Source organism: Protopterus annectens, chromosome 17.part0 (assembly GCF_019279795.1).
Source record: "Protopterus annectens isolate FY-2018-M chromosome 17.part0, PAN1.0, whole genome shotgun sequence".
NCBI classification, from domain to species: Eukaryota; Metazoa; Chordata; order Ceratodontiformes; family Protopteridae; genus Protopterus; species Protopterus annectens.
In genome coordinates this window covers 285,132,515-285,149,933 of record NC_056751.1, presented here as the reverse complement: position 1 = coordinate 285,149,933, position 17,419 = coordinate 285,132,515, and the positions used below count along the sequence as shown (strand labels likewise).

At 43.1% G+C, this 17,419-nt stretch overlaps 1 protein-coding gene across 1 annotated transcript in view; it reads right to left on the bottom strand.

Moving 5' to 3' along the window:
• Positions 1–9,552: 9,552 nt before the first annotated feature.
• LOC122791427 (60S acidic ribosomal protein P1-like) overlaps positions 9,553–17,419 on the bottom strand; it is a 64,989-nt gene continuing 57,122 nt past the window's right edge. The window contains exon 2 of the mRNA XM_044059168.1: positions 9,553–9,835. Within this exon, the coding sequence (XP_043915103.1) occupies positions 9,553–9,835 (283 nt within the window). The remainder of the gene's footprint in view (positions 9,836–17,419) is intronic.

Sequence of the window (17,419 nt, the reverse complement as noted above, 5' to 3'; positions counted from 1 at the left end):
CTGCTCACACCTAGTCAAAGTCTCTTTCACTTGGGGTCCAAAAAGAGATGAACCATCAAAGGGAACGTTAGTGAAGGAAGACTTGAAGGATTCTGTAAAATTACAAAGCCGCATCCACGAATGTCTCCTGAGGGCTATTCCTGCTGCAGCTGCCCTGCTCGCTCCATCTGCCTCATAGAGGAGTTAGCTATGGAAGTAAGGGTGGAGAGCTGCACGGAAACCTTGTCCATGGAACCCGGAGCTACTGAACCCTGGAGGGTATCTCCTAACTCTTTCAGGAGATCCCTCTGCAGACGAGTGAAATGAGTCAGGTAATTCAGCGATCTTAGTGTAAATGCCGCTGAAGAAAAAGTACGCTTCCCATACCTATCCATCATCCTGGACTCCTTGTTAGGAGGATGGATATTAAAAGACATCTCAGATAATTCCTTCTTGGTGGCTGCTGCTACCACCATAGCATCAACTAGAACTCCCTTGCTAAAGAAAGACTTGTCCTCAGGTGCTGTCATAAATTTGTTTGGCCTACTCGGGACGGCTTCCACTAAATCTGGAGAGGTCCATGCTTTCCGCGAAATGACCCCCAAAAGTTGGTCATAAGGTGGTGTCACCCAAGAGGTGGAAGGTCAGGAGCCAAAGGCCTCAAGATACACTGACTTATCCTCAGTAGGGTTAGAGGTCTTCCAATCACCCCTCTGTCTAAGGATTTCTAGGATGTCAGAGAAGGAGACATCCTCAGAGGGAGATCTAGGGGACCCTTTTGATTCCTCTAAATCAGTGTTTGATGTGACAAACTCAGGGGAGTTGACATATTTCCTCTTACATAACCTCTTCTGAGGGAGCTCTCCAGCGGGATAATCTGGGGAGGTCTCGGAAGAGGGGGCGCCTCAAATGGGGACTACTTTGGCCTCTGGTTCCCTACGCTGTGGGGGTGGCAGGGGGGAAGAGGTTGCTGCCTGCTGCTGGTGGGACACAGGTTCCAAAGGAATGGCTTTGGCAGAGGATAAAGCCTTCTCTATAGCTTCAAAAGCCTTTCCCCCCGCTCCGAAGAAGACCTCCACTCTGAGGGGGCGGATGGTTGACTCTTAGCAAGAGGGAACGGCTCCGAAGCAGAAGTGGGAGCCAAACTGAGTCGAACCAAGGCTCTGAGAGGGAGGGTCGGTTCTGAAGAGAACCCAGGGTGACTGGCCCCCTCAGAGTCGACACGAGAGTGTCGGCTCCCAGAACCCTCGGCTCCAGACTGAGCCATCGAGGACAGAGTAATTGGCTCGGAGGAAACAGGCTGAATCCCCGGAGCCGAAGGGTCAAAGACAGAGGAACTTGATGTAATAGGCTCCGAGAGTGAAGCAGTTGGAGGAGGAACAGTGATCAGTACGGGGGACTTCTCTGAGACCTTTGGATCTGGAGGGGTCAATTTTCTAGCCAGAGCTGGAGCTGAAAACAACCTCTTCACCACCCTCTCAATGTCCTCATCTGATAGGGTCCTGGAGGATCTGGTGGAGACTGAAGGAGACCTCCTTCTCTCCAAAATAGGAGATCTCAAAATAGGAGATACAGTCTCGATGTCAGGCAAAACCTTCGGTACCAAAGACTGTCTCGGAACCGATGGAATAGACTGCACTGAAGATGAAGCAGAGTCAGAACTGGAACTCCTTGGTTCCGACGCTTTAGACTTTTTGGTTGGCTCCAAAGTCGGGGCCGATGATTTTTTTCTTTGAAGATTTTGGAGCAGTCTTACCAAGTTCTAGCTGTTCCTGGAAGGAACTGGTCATGAGACCCCTGTCAATAAGCTTTCTCTTCCTTTCATTTAACACTCTTGTACTAAAAGCGTGACAGAAGGTGCAAGGTTCCTGTAAATGGGCTTCGCCAGACAATATATGCAACTGGTGTGGCTGTCTATAAGAGACATTTTCTGCGCTCACCTGTCGTATTTTTTGAAGCCCGAAGGGCGGTGATCCTTATGATCCTTATCTTTAGACATAGTTAAAGACTAAAAAATAAAAGTGAAAGAGAAAAGTTTTTTTTTTTTTTATAACAGTCACACATACACAGGGAGGAAAGACCCCCTAACTTAAACGGGCACTACGGCCCTCTAATTTAAACGGGCCGTACAGTCCTAAGAGGGGATTAGGGGTTGAAACTTTTCAAAAAACAGAAGCACAATACAGAAGAAAACTATTAATATGTATATATGACAGAAAAAGGTGGTAGAAAAGGACTAAATAAGTAAAAAATTGTTCTGCTTAGCCAACGAGCCAGTAAGACACAACCTCGAAGCTTTCGCGGCAAACAAGATCTGGGGAATTGCCGTGAGGCACCATGGGATAGGGGCTAGCCTCGAGCCAGTAAAAAGCTCTCGAGCTTTAGTATAGGCCAAGACGGAGCTGAATATTGGCTCCGAACACATCCAGCAAGAATTTATTTATTTATTTATTTATTTATTTTTATTTTATTTTAAATTTGTTGACCGGGCTAGTCCAGCTGGATACATGTCCATTTTCAGCAGTGGCCCGGGGAGAAAAGCTCCTCGAAAGTAAAGTATAATATTATATATAAAAACAAAACAAAATTTCACAGGTGCAAGTACAATACAAAATTAAGCTATTTGATACATGAAAGATCATATAGATGTGAGTAGAGTAGAATATAAGGAAATATGTTCACTTCAAAACACATTTGATTGCAGAATCTTATGATAAGTATCTTTTGTTAACATAGGAGGTAGTCTGAAAGACATTTTTGGATATAGATAGAGAATCTAATCAATTTTAAGGCCTGTTATATTTATGGTTTTCATTAGGCAGTTAGTATATATACAGTAATAAGACAGATAACCTGACAGGTAAGAATTACGGCGAGATAGGACTACATAACATTGGGTAATTCTGGTGTTGTTTGTTTTGTGGAGATGTGGGAGGTCTATCAGGGTGGGGTCTGACATTGCCTTGTATGCCAGGCATAGCTGTTCCCTTAGCAGCCTGTAGGAGACAGAATACAGGGACTGGGCTTAGAGGTGGTCCCCATATGGCATTTTACTTACACCCTGTATTCTTTTAGTGAGGAACCTCTGTGGACATTCCAGTTGTTAGATGTCCCTGGTTAGGTACATACCAAATGGGGCACTGTACTCAATAATAGGTCTGATGAATGCTGAATACAGTGGAACAATGACCTCCTTGGACCTAGATGCCATACCTTTGTTTATAAGTTGCACAACACAGAATAAAGTCCTCACTACTGTAGACACATAATGGTCAAAGGCTTCTTGTGTCCCCAAGTCCCTGGCTACTGGGTCAGCTCCTAGGGGTGTGTTCTCAGTATGATAATTACCAGGGGTGGATGACTTCCTGGATGATACTATTATGGATTTCTTGGCATTTAGTTTTAGTACATGGCTCTGACACAAGTTATTTGTCTGTAATAGCCTTTCCTGCAGATTTTAGTGTTGCTGAGGGATTCTATGACTGCTCCTAATTTGCAATCATCTGCAGATGTCGTCAGCCAGAGGGCCTTGACTTCAGAGAAGTAAATGCCAAAAAAGAGTGGTCCCAGAACCAATGCCTGATGGAATCTGCTTATAACTGGCTTCTTTGTAGAGGTGGATCCCTAGTTCTAACTTCCTCATTCCTGCCTGTGAGCCAGCTGACTATCCACCTGGTAAAAAAAGAAGTTATGTACTTACCATAATGTTCCATGTGTGTTGTCCATCTTGACCTTTATTCTCACTGATAGGTCGGATCGGATTCATTGGATCCATCTCGGCCATGTCAAAAGCTTGAGGCCTTCAGCAGAGCTTGTGGGCATTTTTCCTTACCCATAATGCAACTCCTTAACTTCCTCAGATCTTGTTTGCCCCAGGCAACTTGTATGGTAGTAACTGTTATTATATATAAAGTAAACAAAACATTATTTCTGAAGCTATAGAGTCCTGTAATATCCAATTAGTACTACTCGGTCTCCCAGGAGTGTAGGCAGGGAGTATGGAGGGTGGGTTGTGAGAATCATGGTTGAGATGAACAACACAAATGGAACGTTATGGTAAGTACATAAGTTCTTTATGTGATGTTGTTGATACTGTCTTTATTCTCACTGATGGGACTGCATTCCAAGCTACCTGATTCTTGGGTGGCTCATGGACAAATATTCCTCAGAACCACAGAACCAAAAGATGCTCTACTCCTGCAGGTCAAATCCACTTTGTAATGAGTAATAAAGGTGAGATGTTTTGCCCAGGTCACTGCAGCACAGATACTATCCAAAGGTAACCTAGCTTGAAAGGCTGCAGAAGTGGCTACCAACCTAGTGGAATGAGCTTCAACAGGGTTAGAAAGCATTTTGTTCTTAGAATTGTAAATGAAGGATATATATTGTAAAACCATTTGGATAAGGTAACTTTGGACACTGGTTAGCCTTTTCTAATATCAGAATAAGAAATGAAGATCTGATCTGACTTCCTGATTTCTGAAGTTCTGTGTAAGTAGAAATGTAATTGTCTACAAACGTCCAGAAAATGCAGTGAATATTCCCCTTTATTTTGGAAGTTTGGGAAGAAAACTGGTAGCTCGATAGATTGACTGAGGTTACTTTCTGACACAGCCTTGGGTAAAAATGAGGGGTTAGTGTGTAAAGACACTCTGTCCTTATGAAATATATGGTGGCTTGTCAGACAAAGCTTGTAATTCCTAAACTCTCCTTGCTGAAGTAATAGTCACTAAGAAGAGTGTTTTCCAGGAGAGATACTTTAATTCACAGGTAGCAGATGGTTGAAATGAAGGAGAAAAAATGTTTGACAAGATGAAATTCATATCTCAAGGCGGTGACAGGTTTTTGTATGGAAATCATTGCGGTTCCTTTCAGGAATGCTTTACAAAGCCTGTGTGACATGATTCCAGAAGCATTTTCTCCTATATGAAATTTTGAAATTGCTGTCAACTGAACTGTAATAGTGGCTGCAGCAGCACCTTCATTGAAAAGTTTTGCCAAAAATTCTAGAATAGAATGAATGGGTGCAGTAAAGGGATCTATCTGAGTATTGCTGGCCCATGCCAGAAATCTCTTCCATTTACCTCTGTACAATAAAATATGATTAATTGGAGAGAAAAGGAGAGGAAACCTGGTGATCAGGGGAACTGGAGCAGCCAAGCTGTTAGTTTGAGATTGTTCAGAGGGGGATGAACCATTCCTGACAGGTGAGTCAGAAGGTCCAGACCAGGGTCCAGAAAACATGGTTCTTCCCGTACATGAGGCTGAAGAAAGGGAAAACAGATTTACAAGGCCAATAGGGGCAGTTAGGATTATTGTCGTCACCAACAAACTTGCTTTCTGCAAAATTTGGGAATTAGAGGGATTGGTGGGAAAGCATAAAGAAGCCCTGGAGCCAATCGTGAACAAGTGCATCCTTTGGAGACTCCCCCACAGGAGGGATCACAGGAAAGTAGTTGCTACATTTGACATTGGTGGGCGATGCAAAGAGATCACAGCAAGGTTGTCCCTATCTTTGGAAGATCTATTCTGTAACTTTCTGACTGAGGGACCACTCATGCAGCCATAAGATGGCTCTGCTCAATTTGTCTCCAATTACATTGGATTTCCCTGGGATGTGCATTGCTATCAGAAAGCAGTTGGGAGCTGTTGCCCATTGCCAGACCCTCAGGGCTTCTCGACAAAGGGGTTAAGATCTGGTCCCTCCTGTTTGTTTATGCACCAGACTACAGACATGTTGTCCGACTGGATTGCTAGTGTTCCCAGAAAAAGGGAGTCTTAAAATGCTTGCAATACCAGAAACACCACTCTCATCTCCACAATGTTTTTGTGCAAATGAACCACGTGTTGTTTCCAGATGCCCTGAACTGAATTCCCTAGATAATGCCCTCCACCACTCGATCTGGGAAGCATCTGTGGTCACCATGGCTTGGGGTTGAAGGGGAATGAAGTGACGGCCTTGAGATACTAACAAAGAATAAATCCATCATTGGAGATCCTTTTTGCAGTAACTGGTTATCATGATCTTGTGCATCACTGGTAATTCTAGAATTGACCATTGTATTGAAAGTAACCACTGAAGAATCCTCATGTGGAGATAATCTAGTGGAATGAGAACAACTGAAGCAGTCATTTTGCCTAGTACTTGTAGAACTAGTTTGGCTGAAGCTCATTTCTTTCTGATCAATTGTCTTATGCATTGTCGAAGACTGTCGACTCTGTCTCATGGAAGTTTTGCTATTGTTGTTGTGTTTATCTCTGCTCCGATGAATACCAGGCTCTGACATGGCTCTAGAACAGATTTTAGTAATTTATGGTAATTCCTAGGGAGGAATAGAGTTGAAGAGTATAGTTCCTGGCTTGTAGCAGAAGATGCCTAGTCGAGGCAGTTATGAGCCAGTCATCCAGATACAGAAACACCCGGAATCCTTAGTGTCTCATGTGAGCCATCACTACTGCCATGCATTTGGTGAACACTCTGGGGGCTGTAGTGACACCAAAGGGCAGAGCTCGAAACTGGAAGTGGCTGGCTCCTAGCCAGAAGCACAAGTACCTTCTGGATTGCCTTTCCATTCGTATGTGGTAGTATGAGTCTATATTACCACATCAAAAACGCTGTTAATCGAACGGCTTTATAACCAAAAATGAGGTTAATAGAACTCACAGCCCCCACACCCCCGCTAATTATATATAATAACTCTGAGATAGCACTACAGTGAAGAAGGGGCAAATTTTCCAATCTTCATTGTACCGGAATCTCACAATACACAGTTCTTTTATCGGCATTTTTGGTTATAAAGCCGTTCACTTAATGTCTTTTTCGATGTGGCAATACAGACCCCATGGTAGTAAGCATCCTGAAGGTTTATAGAGCACATCCAATTGTCTTTTTCCAGGAATGTAAGTATTGACTGTAGTGTCACCATCTGGAACTTGTTTTTTTGACAGATTTATTCATATTGCTGAGATCCAAGATAGGTCTCCAATCCCTTGGTTTATTTTTGGAACTAAAATGAATCTTTAGTAAGTTCCAGATCCTCTCTGGTCTGTGGGGACTTCTTGGATGACTCTTTTTCTTAGCAACTTTTGAATTTCTAATGTTGCTTGTTCCTTCTGATTGGGTGAAATGTCTGGAAGTGACTTGTTTACAGGAGTGGGAAAGGAGAAGGGAATGACATATCCTCTGGATATTATGTCCTGCACCCATCTGTCATTTGTTATCTTTTGCCAGGTTTTGCAGTGCAGAGATAATCGACCATGACTGTCTCCAGAGGTGAGCAATTGGACACTCCTTCAGGAGGACTGAACAGTCCTACCAAAGAAAGATTCTCTAGAACCCTGGTTCTGCGAGGCTCCCCTGCCGCAAGGGCTGCTTCTTCCATTATTGTTCCCCCCTCTACCTCTAGGGGAACTTTCACCCTGTGTGTCCTGGAAAAACCTTTGTGATTTTCTGAACCACATCTTTCAACTACCTCTCTGACCTTTGGGAAAGGGTCTGGTAGGTGGGGAAAAACAAACTCCAATAGCAGACAAGGTCTTGCCCTCCTGTTCACACCTTGTAAGCATCTATTTTACTTTAGTCCCAAAAAGAGAAAAGCTATCAAAAAGGGCGTTAATGAAGGAAGACCTGAAGGGCTCCGTGAAATTGCAAAGGCACATCCAGGCTTGCCTCCTGAGAGAGATGCCTGAACCTGCTGCCCTACTCATTCCATCTGCTATATAAGACATGCGCCTCATGGAAGAGTTTACTACTGAACTGAGGGTGGTGAACTGAGCGTTGACTTTATCTGCTGCCGCGTCAGCTACAGCTGCTTGGAAGGAGTTTGAAAGTTTCTTCAACAGGTCCCTCTGAAATCTATTAAAGTGGATAAGGTAGTTCAGAGACCACAAAAGATGCGCTTCCTGTACCTATCCATGGTCCTGGAATCGGATAGAGGAACTGGTTTCAGATAGTTCCTTTTTAGTGTCCGCCTCCATGACCATGGCATCCACTGCTATACTTTTTGTTACAAATGACTTGTCATTTGAGGCAGTAATGTACTTGTTTTATCTCCTAGGAGTACATTCTATGGAATCTGGGGTCTCCCAAGCCTTCTGAGAAATTAATTCAATAAGCAGCCACAAGAGTTCTGCACAGACAGCAGGTGCAAAGGCTCAAAATAGTCAAAGTACACAACAGAAAACAGCCAGCACCATCTAGACGATTTCTTTGCAAGTCTGTCGGACTTAAAAAAAAAATTGAAGGTAGAGGATACACTGAGAAGGAAATTGACATAGCATATGAACAGGTCACGGCAGAAAGAAAAGGAAGAGGAAAGTCCTATTTTTCAGACCCTGTTGGTACTGAGGATAGACATGATGAAAGGGACACAAGGATACCTTTAGTAATTTCTTAAACACATGATATAGGTATTGTGAGGAGCATTACAAATAGGAATTAGCACATTTTATTGGTGAACAAACAAACTGAAAGGTATGTAGGGCAACGTCCTAAATTTATGCATAAAAATAAGAGAAATCTTAAACAACAACTGTGCTATCCGAGATTCAATACTTCACCTACTGAATTGGAAATGGGCACTAAAGGTTGTGGGAATTGTAACTATTGTGAACATATAGATCAGTGTAGATTTTTTAGACACCCTGAAACAGGTTATCTTTGGGAGATTAGTACTTGGGCCAACTGTAACACCAAGAACCTGATTTATTTAGCCTCTTGTGTTAAATGCTTCAAGTTCTATGTTGGCAAAATGAACCGTCAACTAAAAGAACGCATCAGAGATCATTTATACTACACTAGAAGGGGAGAAGAATATAGTGCATTAGCCAAACATACTTTATCTATGGGCACAGAACACACCTTTTTGTTTCAAGTGCTTCAAGTACAGACAGTTAATGAGAGGTTAGATTATACAGTGAACAACACAGAGTTAGCAGAATTAAGATGGATTTTTAGGCTTGGGGCCCACAGGGGGTATGGACTGAATGATTCAGTACCCCTTAAACCAGTTTTAAAGAATATGAATATTAAGGAATAGTTTATTTATGTGGACACTTTCACCTTTATATTTTTTTTACTTTTTATTTTCATGTTGCTTTTATGTTTGTTGAATATTTGATGCAACAGAATTTAATATATGTTGTAGAACTTGATTTATTAAGGGATTTAATAACATTTGTTATACTGTATAGATTTATTACTTGGTAATACAGCCTGTGTCTTTAAATGTCTTGGAGGGAAACTGACTTGACTACTTAACTCAAATGATATATAAATGGAGTGCTTTTTGTGTTTTTATTATGTGTCTGAAGAAGTAATTTAATTATGAATGCGCTTACACAATAAATTTACTTTTGGATTTTATTCCTGTGCCTGTTTCAGTGATTTGGGACTTGTTTTTGGATAAAACATACACTATAATTCTAAGTTATGAAGAGTTTAAATACAAATTCTGCCCTTTTCCTTAGGAGATGTGCAGATAGAGAGATGCTTTACAAACATAAGCTGCCGCATGTGGCTACGTAATTTGCAGCAGTCACTGTAAACACAATGGCAAATCTGGGGTTTATTGGTTACAGTTTACTAGCATTTTGGTCAAAGAGACCAAAGGCCATATTTTCATCAGATTCTTCTTTTTTCTCCTCCTCTTTCTTTTTCTCCTCAGCTGGAGCAGTACCACCACCAGCAGTGAGAGCTACACCTCCAGCCACAGGAGCACCACCTCCAGCGCCAACACTGGATATCAATGAACCAATGCTAATATTAGCAAGGGCCTTAGCAAGCAAGCTAGGCCAGAAACGTTCGATAGAAACATTAACTGTTTTTATGAGGGCATTGAGTTTGTCCTCCTCCAAGCTTCATAGTAAAAAAAATCTGGACAAAGCTACTTTAAATATTGCTCTTAGAAACTTAGAAAGTTGCTAGAATAACAAGATGTGTGTGTTAGCATGCATATTTGAAGGATAAATGAAAGGACAATAAGAAAGCTTCTGTCTTCCAGGCCGTTTGCATGGAATCCTGCAGAAAAAACTCTTAAACTGTCTTTTCTGACAGGAGGCAAATAGATCTACTTCAGGTGCTCCCCAAAGGCAGATCAATTCCAGGAAGACCCCAGCTGCATATTCCATTTCTGAGGGTCTGTTCTGGATCTGCTTAGCTTATCTGCTACAATGTTTTCATCTGACAGACTGTATAAGGTCTGGAGAGCCAGAATAAGCTGAGTAGCCACCTCCCAGGCTATCATAGCAAGTTTACAAAAAGGGTAACATATGGTACCTTCCTGTTTGTTTATGTACAGAATCATTGTGGTGTATTCCACAAAAGTTTGCAGAGGTGCTGGCCAGCAGAGATGATTTAAGACTTTCAAAACATTTATAGCTGCAAATATGTATTTGACATTTTTACGCTTATGTCTACCTTGTTTGTTCTAGAGACCTTGCACTTTTAACCCCTTTGGACACAAAAAATTTCAAAAATTGGATTTAAACACAATATGTTTCTTCATGCGTTTACAGTAATAAAATCACCTGGAACACAATGACAACTCAAATGAAATATGTTTCCTAGCATAAATAAAAAGAAGTTATGTACTCACCATAACGTTCCATGTGAGTTGTTTATCTCGCCTTTATTCTCACTGATGGGTTCGGAGCCGGTCCTCGGCTCCAACACGGCAGATAGCAAAGCTCAAGGTTTGCCAGTAGCTCAAGACCAAGCCCCTTAATCCCACAACGCACTGCTGGAATTACCTCAGATCTTGTTTGCTGCGAGTATATATACCTTTTTTTTTTTCTACAAGGAAGCACTTCCCAAAGGGGAAGAAGAAGTATTGAATAACCAGGATGGTACTAGCCTCTAAGTCAACTGCCAGCCAGAGAGGGAAGGAGGGAGGGACGTCAGAATAAAGGCGAGATAAACAACTCACATGGAACGTTACGGTGAGTACATAACTTCTTTTTGTGAAGTTGTTAAATCTCGCCGTTTATTCTCACTGATGGGTAGCATCCCTAACACCCTCAATCCTGGGTGGCTCATGGAAGTACGTTTTTCAGTACCGTGGAACCAAAGGAAGATCTGTCACTGGAAGCCTTGTCTACTTTGTAATGTGTGATAAAGGTATGAGGCTTAGACCAAGTGGCTGCAGCACAAATATTGTCAAGGGGCAATTTAGCTTGAAAGGCAGAAGATGTAGAAACAGCTCTGGTAGAATGAGCCTTAGGTTTGTGTGTCAATGGCATGTTTGCATTTGCATAAACAAAGGATACACAATCTGATAACCACTTAGATAGGGTTGTTTTAGCCACTGGATTACTTTTTCTGGCCTCCGAAAAGGATACGAAAAGTTGATCTGATTTTCTAATATCCTTAGTTCTATCAAGATAAAATCTGAGCTGTCTGTGTACATCAAGTTTGTGCAGCATGTATTCCAATTTGTTAAAGTGATTAGGAAAAAAGACTGGCAACTCAATGACCTGATTGATATAAGCAAAAAGAAGGGGTTTGTTCTGAGAGATACTCTATCAGCATGGAAAATCATGTAAGGAGGTTTGATAGATAATGCTTGAAGTTCTGGCACATTGTGGGCAGAAGTAATGGCTACTATAAATATAGTCTTCCAGGATAAATATTCGAGATTACAAGAGGATGCTGGTTCGAAGGGGGGAAGAATTATTTGAGACAGCATACAATTCAAATTCCATGGAGAATAAGGGATTTTGACAGGAGGTCATATGTGAAAAGCACCTTTAAGAAAAGCCTTAGATAACTTATGGCCCATAATGTTCAACCCATCGAATCCAAGGTGGAAATTTGATATGGCGGCTAACTGGACTCGAACTGTGGCAGATGCTGCTCCTTCCTTAAAAATCTTTGTCAAAAATTCTAAAATGGACGATAGAGGAGCTTGGAAAGGGTCGATTTTCTGTATATTGGCCCAGATTGAGAACCACTTACTGTGGTATAGTTTCCTGGTGGATGGCTTGTGAGAAGACAAAAGGATTTGTCTTGTATCATCTGAGAGTGAATGAAGCCTGGCAATTAGGGGAAGTGGATTAGCCAAGCAGTCAATTTTAGAGACTGCAGTGAAGGATGGAGGTCCCCTGACGGGTGTGTCAGAAGGTCCGGAACTGGGTCCAGGATCCATGGATCCTCCAGCAGATGGTGGTGAAGGAAGGGGAACCAAATCTGTTGAGGCCAGTAGGGGGCTATGAGGATAACTGTCCTTCCCAGCGATTTTGCTTTTTGTAAAACCTTGGGTATCAATGGAATAGATGGAAATGCATATAGGAGACCCGGACGCCAATCGTGTACGAGTGCATCTCTCGGGGAATGTCCTGGAGGTGGTATTAGGACAAAGTAGCTTCTGCATTTGGTATTGATGTGACTGGCAAAGAGGTCACAGCAAGGCTGGCCCCATTTGCGGAAAATCAAATCTGCAACTCGTTGGTTGAGAGACCACTCATGAGGCAAGAGTATTGCCCTGCTCAGCTTGTCTGCTATCATGTTGGATTTCCCCGGGATGTGCATTGCTATCAGAAAACGGTGGGACGACACAGCCCATTGCCATACCCTGAGGGCTTCTTGACAAAGGGGGTAAGACTTGGTTCTGCCTTGTTTGTTCAAGTACCAGACCACTGACATGTTGTCTGTCTGAATTGCAATTGTCCCTAGAGGAAGAGAGTCCTGAAAGTACTGCAACGCCAGAAGTACCGCTCTCAACTCCAGAACATTGATATGCAGATGTGACGCTTGATCCGTCCATGTGCCTTGGGCAGTCTTTCCCTGAAAATGCCCCCCCCAACCTATCAGGGAAGCTTCCATGGTCACAGTGGCTACTGGGGGGGGGGGGACAAAGGGTCTTCCGATTGTGACATGAAGAGATGTCAACCACCACCGAAGGTCTCTCTCGCACGAATCTGTGATGAGAATCATATGGTGCATCGGTAGCTTTTGGTAAGACCACTGAGCGAAAAGGAGCCATTGAAGCATTTGCATATTCATCCTTGCGAGTGGTACAGCTAGGATTGCTGCCACCATCAGACCTAGCACCTTCAAGACCTCTGCTGCTGTAGCTTTGTTCTTTGACACCAATGAGATGATGTGTTGGCAAAGAAGTGAGACTCTTTCGATTGGAAGATGTAGAGTGGTGGTTGAGGTATCTAACTCTGTTCCTATAAAAACGGTATGCTGCGATGGCGATAAGGCAGACTTTTTGAAGTTGATTGTAATGCCTAACTGATGGCAGAGTGTCAGAGTATATTGTCTTGCCTGAGTCAATTGATGCCTGGTGGTAGCAGTGAGGAGCCAATCGTCTAGGTATGGAAACACCTGGAATCCTAGATGCCTCAGGTGAGCCGTGACCACTGCCATGCATTTGGTGAACACTCTGGGGGCTGTAGTGAGACCAAAGGGCAGGGCTCAAAATTGGTAATGATTGGCTCCCAGCCGGAAATGCAGGTGATCCCTGGAGCGTCTGTTCATCTTTATGTGATAGTATGCGTCCTTGAGATCTACAGAGCACATCCAATCGCCTTTCCCTAGGAAGGGAAGAATGGACTGAAGCGTGACCATTCGGAACTTCTCTTTCTTTACGAATTGGTTGAGTCTGCTGAGGTCCAAGATAGGTCTCCAGTCCCCTGTTTTCTTTGGTACCAAAAAGAATCTTGAGTAAGTTCTGAATCCAAGTTGGACTGCTGGGACTGGTTGGATGACTCTTATTTCTAGCAATTTTTGGACCTCTACGATTACTTGTTCCCTGAGACTGGGTAGAACATCTGGGATTCTGTTTACAGGAGTGGGAGGGGAAGAGAACGGTATGAAATATCCTCTGGAAATGATGCTTTGTACCCATGTATCTGACGTTAGGTTTAGCCAGGCTTCTGCCTCCAAAGCCGGACAGCCGGGCCTCCTTTCAGGAGCGCTGGTAGGGTTGACCACAGAACTGGCCTCTGTCACCCTGTTGCTGTGGACCCCTTCTGCCGTGCGGGCAGCGTCTTCTGTTATAACCCCCTCCTCTGCCTCCTGAGGGGGTTTCTCCACGTGTGTCCTGAAAGGCTCCCTGTGCTTTTCGGAACCACATTTTCCCACCCTTTGGGCCCTTGGGATAGGGCCGAGTAGGGGTAGAAAAATGGACTCCAATGGCAGATAGGGTCTTGCCTTCCTGCTCACACCTGGTTAAAGTTTCATTTACTTTAGGCCCAAACAGTGATGAGCCATCAAATGGGGTGTTGATAAAGGAAGACTTAAAGGGCTCTGCAAAGGAACAGAGATGCATCCAGGCTTGTCTCCGCAGAGCAATGCCTGAACTAGCTGCATGAGACGCATGGACGAGTTCACAACCGAGTTTAGGGTAGTGAGCTGTGTGTTGACTTTGTCGGCAAACCCTGCAGCTACCGTACCCTGGAGAGTATCTTCTAGCTATTTCAGGAGATCTCTTTGCAGTCTCATGAAATGGGTTAAATAGTTAAGTGATCGCAGAGAAAAAGTCGCTGAACTAAACATGCGCTTCTCTATCTTATTCTATCCATGATCCTAGAATCTCTGTTCGGAGGATGGATAGATGCGGATGTTTCAGACACTTCCTTTTTGGTGGCTGCAGGTACCACCATGGCATCAACTGGCGCTCCTTTGGTCAAAAAGGCTTTGTCCACTGGGGCAGAGATGAACTTATTTGGCTTCCGAGGAACAGGTTCCATGGTGTCTGGTGACTCCCACGCCTTACGGGAGATCTTGAAGAAATGTTGGCACTTTCCTGGCTACCCAACGCCTCAGAGAAAGTATGCTGCAGCAACCCCCTATCAATGAGTTTTCTCCTTCTCTCTAAGAGTACCCTAGAGGAAAAAGAGTGGCAAATACTGCAAGAGTCTTGGAGGTGTTTAGCCCCCAGACAGTAAACACATTGGACATGCCCGTCAGTGACGGATATTTTCTGTCCACAATCTGGACATTTCTTAAACTCTGATTTGGGATGAGACTTTTCCCTCTCATCCGACATGTTTGAAACAGGCATACCACAAAATTAACCTGTAGAGGTTAAATACAGGGCTAACTAGGCCCACAAAAAAAAAAAAAAAAAATACTAAAAACAAGAAGAAAATGATAAATCTAAATAGGGCTAACAAAAGGCCCAACACTAAGAAACTAAGCCAACACAGGGCACTGTCTACTACAATCTAACCTACTTATGACTATAGTATTTTAACGAGAAACACACACACACACACACACACACACACACACACACACACACACACACACACACACACACACACTAAATAAAGAATAATCTATCAAAAAGAAGGAGAAAGAATTTTTTTAAACTTGCGATTTAGCAAAAAATGGTCCAAGCTGACTGGATCACCGAGATCTCTCTTGCCTCGGCAAACTAGATCTGAGGTAATTCCAGCAGTGCATTGTGGGATAAGGGGCTTGGTCTCGAGCTACTGGCAAATCTTGAGCTTTGCTATCGGCCATGTCGGAGCCAGGAAACGGCTCCGAACCCATCAGTGAGACTAAACGGTGAGATTTAACAACGTCACATTATTAGTTTCACAGAAAAAAAAAGAGGTTATGTACTTACCATAACGTTCCATGTGAGTTATTCATCTCGCCTTCATTCTTTACTGATGGGTTTGGAGCCGAACCCTGGTCTCCGATACAGCCAACTGCAAAGCTCGAGGTCTTCAAATAGCTTGAGGCCAAGTCCCTATCCCATGATGCACCTATGAATTACCTCAGATCTTGTTTGCTGCGTATACTAATACCATATGTCATTCTTACATTCCTAGAGAAAAAGAAGAGAAGGTTTGAGTAATCAGGATGGAACCAGGATCTCGGTCATCTATCAGCCCAGGAGGGAGTAGGAGGGAGAGACGTAAGCATGAAGGCGAGATGAACAACTTACATGGAATGTTATGGTAAGTACATAACTTCTTTATGTGAAGTTGTTCAATTTCACCGTTCATTCTTTACTGATGAGTAGCATCCCAAGCACCATCAATCTCGGGTGGCTCACAGGAGTATATTTCTCAGAACCATGGATCCAAAGGAGGCCCTGTCCCTGGAGGCCTTGTCAACTTTGTAATGAGTGATAAAGGTATGAGGTTTTGACCAAGTGGCTGCTGCACAAATGTTATCAATGAGAAGTCTGGCAGAAAAGGCAGATGATGTAGAAACTGCTCTGGTTGAGTGAGCTTTAATTTTGTGTTGCAAAGGCATACTGGCAGCTGAATAGGCAAAGGTGATACAATCAGATAACCATTTAGACAGAGTTGTTTTGGCCACTGGTCTCCCCTTCCTGGAGTCTGAAAATGAAACAAAAAGCTGGTCTGATTTTCTGAAATCTTTTGTTCTATCCAAATAGAATCTAAGCTGTCTGTGAACATCTAGTTTGTGCAGCATATACTCTAACATGTTAGAATGATTGGGGAAGAAAAATGGCAAATCAATAACTTGGTTGAGATTGGTTTCAGTGCAAACTTTGGGCAAGAATGAGGGATTTGTTCTAAGTAATACTCTGTCAGGGTGAAATATCAAATAGTGAGGCTTGATAGATAGCCTGAAGCCCTGACACTCTGCGGGCAGAAGTAATAGCTACCAGAAAGATGGTCTTCCAAGACAAAAATTTGAGCTCACAAGATGAAGCTGGCTCAAATGGCAGAAGGATTATATGTGAAAGCATAAGATTTAGATTCCATGGAGAACAGGTAGATTTCACAGGAGGCCTGATATGAAAAGTGCCTTTGAGAAATGATTTGGATAACTTGTGAGACATGATATTCAAACCTTCAAATCCAAGATGAAAATTAGAAAGAGCAGCCAATTGTACCCAAACAGTTGCTGCTGCAGCTCCTTTGTTGAAAATCATAGTCAAGAATTCTAAAATGGAAGCCATAGGGGCTTGGTAAGAACCAATAATATTTTTTGAGGCCCATATAGAGAATTTTTTCCATTTGCTAAGATATAGCTTTTTGGTAGAAGATTTTTGAGAGGACAAAAGGATCTGTTTTGTCTCATTGGAAAGGTTATGGAACCTGGCTATGATGGGAACTGAAGCAGCCAAGCCGTCAGCTTCAGTGACTGCAGAGAAGGATAAAGGTCCCCCGACGGGTGTATCAGAAGGTCTGGAACTGGGTCCAGGATCCAAGGATCTTCCAAAAGATGAAGTCAAAGGAAGGGGAACCAAATCTGATGAGGCCAATGAGAGGCTATAAAAATGATGGTCCTTCCCAAGGATTTTGCTTTCTGTAGAACCTTGGGTAACAACGGGATTGGTGGAAATGCGTAGAGGAGACCTGGAGGCCAATCGTGCACGAGTGCATCCCTTGGGGCTTCTCCCGGAGGGAGAATGAGGGCAAAGTAGCTTCTGCATTTTGTGTTTATGTGACTGATAAAAAGGTCGCAGCAAGGCTGGCCCCACCTGCAGAATATCCTGTCCGCAAT